The sequence below is a fragment of the Callionymus lyra genome, chromosome 17 (genome assembly GCF_982586985.1).
Source record: "Callionymus lyra chromosome 17, fCalLyr1.hap1.1, whole genome shotgun sequence".
Taxonomy (NCBI): domain Eukaryota; kingdom Metazoa; phylum Chordata; class Actinopteri; order Syngnathiformes; family Callionymidae; genus Callionymus; species Callionymus lyra.
In genome coordinates, this window is record NC_141834.1 from 17,264,864 (window position 1) to 17,272,268 (window position 7,405).

At 39.4% G+C, this 7,405-nt stretch overlaps 1 protein-coding gene across 1 annotated transcript; it reads right to left on the minus strand.

Annotated features, from left to right (window-relative positions):
• Positions 1-1,156: 1,156 nt before the first annotated feature.
• nrsn1 (neurensin 1) lies at positions 1,157-7,200 on the minus strand. The gene is made up of 6 exons (XM_087812732.1): positions 7,141-7,200; positions 4,874-4,989; positions 4,707-4,799; positions 4,517-4,635; positions 2,645-2,832; positions 1,157-2,573 (listed from the first exon to the last, which is right to left on the minus strand). Exons 2-6 carry the CDS (start codon positions 4,970-4,972, stop codon positions 2,476-2,478), a joined length of 597 nt encoding a protein of 198 aa, XP_087668858.1. The 5' UTR covers positions 4,973-4,989; positions 7,141-7,200; the 3' UTR covers positions 1,157-2,475.
• Positions 7,201-7,405: the final 205 nt, after the last annotated feature.

Sequence of the window (7,405 nt, forward strand, 5' to 3'; positions counted from 1 at the left end):
GAGCAAAAACTCCCACAATGCATTTGGAAACACCATCATGTGACTTGTTTAACGGTGTTTAACTTGTTTAACCGACTATTTCCACCTTTCCGGGTCAATGTTTAACAGAGTGTGTTATTTTCAACAACAATTTCACATAGATCAGGTCAAAAACATTAGAAAAATATAAATTAATTTATACTCAAAGATGAACGACAAATTCAAAATAAAGCTTGGAGCTAGACGCTAACTGTTACTGCTAGCTTAAGTTTGATCGCTGGGTGTGTGCCCCAAATCGCGCACTTCTTCACTTACACTTAATATTTTGAGTGCACAAGTGCGTCCCAATGAGCAGTGTGCGAAAATGTAGTGCGCAATGAGCACTCAATTGGCCCGAAAATTAAGTGTGGATCGATGGACACTTTCCACCCTCGACGGCCGCCATCTTAGTGACGTAGATGACGCTAAACAAAAGATACGTCTTTGACGATACTTTTTCGGATCAGATACTGATATAAATGTCTTGAGAAAACACTTATTTTACCACAAAACAACACAACAATAATAACACAATTAAACAACCTAAGAACTTGTTTCAATTAGCAAAAAGTGCTGTCAAGTGTGGGCAATAGTGTTTCAACTTCCGGTTGCGATCAGTAATAAAAAAGTAGTAGAAGAAGAAGCTATTGCGTCATTTCCGCTAAGTGTGTAGCGACAAAGTTTGATTTGAGACAAAATATTGGCACACTGGCCAAGTACGTGCACTGTCTTAATGTATACTATAAACCAGTGCACTCGTAGAAGTGTGCGATTTGGGACCCAGCGGCCTCCCTTTAGATGAAAGTGTTTCTACAGAATTGAACGCTAAATAGGCAACTTTATTTTATTTTTTTATTTAAAGCAATAAAATACTGATAGCTAACGGCTAACTCAAGTTTCACGAGTGTTAGCTTTGGTTTTCTTAGCTATTATCCTGAAATTCTATTACAAATCTAATACAACAGAATAAATGAACAGTTAATTAAAGTCGGATTTGAAATGTTTATTGACTAAACAAACGCTCTTTGTTTAACTTGATGTGTGTAATGATGGCATCCCACCACCAGAGGGACGTCAATGTATTCTGTCCCCAAATAAAACGATAATAATCCGTAGAAAAATGAAAAAAACAAACAGATAACCTGGGAGAAACTTTTTTTTTTATTGATGTCACAACACACCTCTGACCATTAATGGATTTCAAAATAAAGCTCACAGCATGAAACTACAAATCAGAACATTAACCTACTCTGACCACAGACACGCCTTCGTACAGTCAACGCCTTCGTCTACGGAGAGTTGCAGTTCCACACGTGGCACATCTAAAATGAATGTTCTCCGAACAGAAGAGCGACAAGGAAGGTCATCTAGGTGTGATTTTAAATTTAGTATATCATATATAGCTCTGTTAGAGAAGTATTGCAATTTTACATTTGCTTTTTTTTCCTTCTGAACTTAAGATTTAGCTCTGATTAACAAAATAAATATTCAAGAGAAATTCTTTAAAGATAAATCTATGCCAAAAAAATACATTATTTAATTTTTTGCTGAGGAAATGTATAGATTTATTTTGGTTTTCCTCCTTTTTTAAGTGAAAGATGGAGGAAAATCTACTAAAATGTTCAAGTGAATGAATTAAAACTATCCTATAAAGTGATCTAACATCAAATTAAATGATATTTATATATATTAAGATTGAATTCATGATCATAACTCATGTTGTTAATGAGGTTTTCCTTTGAGCGTGGGAAAGTTATTGCATTTTTAGTTATAATTAGAACTGTCTTCTAGTGTGTTAATGAATGTTAATGTGTTCTTAGCATGATTGTTATATAACACGGTCACATTGTGGTTCCTTTGTAGCAGCTCGACTTTCACGTGTGACATGTGGATGGATTCAGTACGTCCTTCTTGGACAAGGGTAGTCAAGGATATGACGTCGATTTGTGATGAAAGATCTGCCTTCGCTAAAAGTAGTGTTAAAAAAGCGCGGCATGTTGTCAGGATCTCGCTTCCTTGCATGTAAACACAGTGTAATCTGTTCCTCTCTGCCGTCGTCGATCCAAGATAATGTGTGTTGTGTTTTCGGCGCTTTGATCATCAGCTGAGAAACGGGAGCTTATCATCAATAATAACACATGACAATGTTCTCCGCACCCTCCGGCGGTCGCTTCCCCTCGACGCGCTGCGAGACAAAATGGTCTGTGAAAACGACGCTGATGTTGTTCGGCGGCTGTGGTCTGTGTGATTGTTGCCGTGGTGTGCTTTGTCGAGCTGAGTCTTCAGCCTCACGGGCTCTCTAATCGAGCTTCAAACACACGGCAAGCGGAGCGACACGAACAATCACTTATGTAAGCTGACCTTTCAGAGGTGGATAACAAAACACTTGTGTATACATTCACACTTTTTTTGCGCACACACGCTACACTCGCACACGTCTTCACTTCGTAGCTGGTGTCAAGTCTCGGACTTCACTGGCTGGATGTTCTGGATTTTGGATAGCGTGACCGGCACCTTTCCCTCCCCGGGGGTCGGCGCTCTCATGATAGGGGTACCTGCGACAGAACCGTTATTGGCATCTGCTCGGCCCGGCATTGATCTTTTCGCTCGACTCGTCTGGACTCACCGACTGTAGCGTGTAGATCGGCCAGCCGCTCCTTAAACTTCTGCTGCAGGTACAGTTCTTCTTTGGAGTAGCTTTTGGCAAAGGCAGACAGCAATAGACCGACCGCCATGGAGGTCCCCCCCACACAGAAGAGGACAGCACCGGTTAGCTTGCACACGTCCAAAGCTTGGTTGAAGCTGACGGCGTGGCTGTTGAAGATAGACATTCTTGTCAATGGAAACCGGAACAATCCCCAGAGATGTAGCTAGGAGCGTCCAGTCAATGGAACTAATTATAATTTATGGTGTGCCACAAGGGAGTACCTTTGGTCCTGTTATAAAGGCTCTCTAAGCAGGGTAGAAGGTTTAGTGTTTCCTTTTGGCTATTTGAGAGAGGAATCGGATATGGGATGGCACAGGGCACCACCCTTGGTACTTTTCAACTTATACACATAACCGGATAGATTAGTGGGTTTCAGGTAACCGTCTTATTTAAAGAGATATTGCGATAAGTGAATTTTGGAAATTAAGATATTGAGTAAAAGGAAAAAAGACAAGATAGGTTAAAGTGGAAGAGGGAACCCCCTTTCTCTAAACGGTGAAAGACAAAGATAGCTGTGATAAAATGGGAGGCAGGGAGAGGCCTTGTTCTTTTTTGGATTTATGAAGGTGAAAAATGGAATTTTGAAAATTTGATGCTCGATGTTTATGCAACTCTGGTGGGGCTAGTTTTTCACTGACAGCCATCTGGATACCTACTCCTTGCATTTTGGTGGCTCCACCCTGCTGAATCCTCTAAGGAAGTATGACGTTTGACACTGACGGACTGTACTTCCCTCACATATTGTAATTTGGTATAAAAATTAAGATTCAATAGGCCAGTATCATTTTCCCCACAGGGCAACCAATGAAGTTCATGGTTAAACTGACATAAAGATTAAATGTAGGTAACTGTGGAGAACACTTATTGATATGGAAAACTGAAAGAAGATTTTCCTCTTGGGGTTTATGGATCCTTCCCTTACACAGTGGTTCCACCAGAAGCATTTGGGTTGTGTTCAAAAGTAAATATGTGTGCTTCTCCTGGACTTTGGCCGATTGGTTAAAGGAAAGAAACGGAGACTCATCTGGTTAAAACCCAAGGTAGGAGGAAATGCAAGACTCTCAAATAAGCTAGTGTGAAAGAAGTGTAATCCTAAAGTCAGATAAACCGCCTGAGGTTTCAGCTCAGGTATAGGAAGGTGTTACAAATTCCAACCTGAAAAAGGCTTCAAGACAAAACAAGGTCACAAGGGTGAGATCATTTTGTTGTTGGCATAGTAACCCGTTCCTTCACGAGGATTGTTCGTAGGAAGGGAACAGGTCTGGTCATCTTTGCTTCGACTTTAGCTGCTATTGAACTAGTAAGTAAGTAATGGCTATTAGAAGATTGGGTGATGTGGGTACAATAATGATAAGAATCTGGTAAAGTTAAAAACAAGTATTTAGGTTGAGAATGGTTTTTCATAAAAGGTTATTTTAGGTGAATACATAAGAAGATACCGATGGTTTAGGGCAGGGGGAGTCTGGGAAACTGATCCAGAAAAGGGCCGAGACGGTGCAGGTTTTTGTTTCCAACTAGTCAAGCAAACAGGAGTTAACGAATCAGGTGTCGACTTAAGCCAGCATCACCTGACTGACAATCAACTGGTTACTGTCTTCAGACTTTTCATTGGTTCAACTACATTTACTTGACTGGTTGGATCCAAAACCTGCACCTTCTCAGCCCTTTCTGGACCAGTTCGACACCTGTGGTTTAACGTATAGTTTGAAGAAATGTCCTTCGAACTACCATGAACATTTTAAAGACGCCTTAGTACATTGAAGAAAGTATGTAATGGTTTTCCTTCACTACCTGTCGACGAAAAGGAGATCCGCTTCACCGAATGCTTCCGTCCTGGTTGGGGTTGTGTAGCCGACCAGAAAGACGACGAAGCCAGCGAACAGGATCAGAGTGCCGAACGCGAGACAGACCTGGAATAGAAACGTTTTTCTTTCAGTCATACCAACTCTCACTGGAGTCGGTGGCGGCGGCTTCCGTTTACCTTCCAGAGTAAAGAGCTCCACCTACTCGGCGATCTCTGAATCTGAAAATCTTCATCGCGCTCCCAGATGGAAGCGGTGCACTCCTCGTAGAACTAGGGTTGTAAAGTGTCGTTTTAGTGAAAGGAATCGGGACCCCCCTCCCCCTACCCCTCGGTGTGTGTTCTACCTGGTGTAAGTAGGAGCGGACCCCGTACTGCTGGTAGTTCCTGCTGGCCTGCGCTTGCTCGCTGTGCTCCGAGCCACAAATCTCTGCGCAGGAAGTCATCCTTCACATCTGTCTACCTGTCGGAGGTCAACGGAGACAGTGAGTCGGACTGCATGACTGCACACTTTCACGCGACGACCCAAACGCTTTCCGACAACCTTGAGATTTCCTCCTGGCTCACGCACTGGGGGCGGTTACATAACACAACAAAGGCTCACTTGTCTTAGTGGATTAAAATGAACGATGCGTCTCCCTCGCAGCTGTTTACTCGCCGTCTCAAATAATAATTTTGTTTTTCATACATTTTTAATTAAGTGTTCTGTACTTGGAAAAAAAAACAAGCGTCACTTGAACTTATTAATACCACAAATATAGGCTTTCTGCCCCCCTTACTAGGACTGATTCATATATATTTTCATCCTCTCATCCATTTAATCATTGTTCTTGGTCTGCGCTGGGGTCAGCAGGTGCTTAAAAACCCTTGTCCAGGTCACCGCTGAACCTCGTTTCCTGACAGATGAACACGCACCAGTTGCAGTTCGAACAATTAGATGCTATTTATAGAGGCTAATAATGGGGCCTAGTTCGGCAGGAACATCCCGCTGAGGCGTTTTTTTTAAGATGCTTCGATTGATTCTGTCCATCAAGAATTCAGATGTTTATGTTTAAGATATAACATCTATAGTAGCTCCAGAATCTAGGGAAGACTTTTTTAAATTGTATATAAAAAAAAAGATATACATTTCATCATTTCCTATTAATATATTAATGTCTCCGTAATAATGTTTGTTGTTTTTAAATGTTAACAAATACATTAAAAATAAAATAGGGTACCTCTAACGAAGCTATCCTCAAAGAACGATAAATAAATGTTAATAGATTCTTTTTTTATTCATTTTTGGTTTTCATTTTGGTGTCTGTTTCTTTATTTTTATTCCAAACCTTATATATATTCTGAGTATATATAGTATGTTTAAAAGTATTATATACTGTACACCATATACACCATAGTTATTTTAATGTCTCTATAACAATTCATGTTGTTTATATATGTACAACAAATACATTTATTTTTTATGTATTTATTATTTTTGTAAAGAATGTGTCTCTCCCAAAAGTAAGGAAAACATATGCTTTTACGATTCCTAGTCAATTTTATTTATTTATTTATCATTTAAAAACCTAATGCAAATATTCAGTATATATCTTTTAAAACAAAAAAAAAGAATTATTAGTTTTAATATTTTAATTATTATTATTTTTTATTACCTGAAACACTAAATACTGTACATATTGTTGTTTATTAATACTTTTATTATATCAGTAAAATACTGTATACATTAATTTAATGAATTTAAAAGTCCTGAGAAGTTTTTTGCATATTATTCTATTTTAATAACATATTTATTATTTTTATTTATTTTTATTTTTTGTTCAAATAATGCAAATTCTCTATGGAGTAACTTACAGCTGAAGAAAAAATGTAGGATTTAAATATATCAAACAAAATGTATTTTTTGGATAATAAGATATATTTAAAATACTTTCAAATGACCTTCACATTTTTTTCCACACTATATAAACAGTTTATTTATAAATATTTATACTTTAAGTATCAACAATAGTCCATACGCAACATGTACTACAAGGTTTTTTGTTTTTTTCCCTGGAATTAAAACCAGAATCGCGTGGATGCCCTCAGCGCACAGTGACATTGTGCCTTTGAATGGGTCGCACAATGAATCCAAACTAGATGTTCTATTGAAAGATTGTAAACACATCAAAGTAATAAAGGTTTTTCCTCGTGTAACCAGGAACTGGTCCATGGTTGCTGGGCGCCATTACAACCTCCCCCCCACCACCCAGGGCAGCAGGAAAACACACGTCATAAATGACGCTCATGTGAAAACACAGTGTCCATGCGCGCCCCCCCCCCTCCAAATATAAATAGAACACCAAACTCGATTCACAATTTCACCCCCAACAATAACGGGATTAACCAGAGATGCTGAATTTAAGGCGATACACATGGATTTTGAGGAAATTCAATTGCATATTCAAAATAAAATAAATGAAAATATTGTTATTTTTCTCCAGATGTGCAAGGTGACACTGTGATGTCATCGATGCACGCGACCCTTCATCATGTGACCAGAATGAAACCGTACAAATATCTCTGAAAGTGTCGTAAATGGAGTGAATTATTTAAAGAAAAAATAAGAATTTACCTGCGCGGAGATGAACGCTCGCTGCTGATCCTTCAGCCGGTTCCCATCACTCTACGCTCCCTCGCCCCGTCCAGGCTCCAGCGCGCATGCGCCCGCGTCCATGACACCATGAGTCAATGGCGAACATAAATAAAGCGCCAGGAGAGGTTTGTGTCACGCGTTCATTCAAGCTCGGATGCATGAATAGAGAACCTGCATAGGATCCCTCCGTGGATATTGTTGGTGGTTATTTGTTGTTGTTGTTTTTGCCGTTTTTATCTTTGAT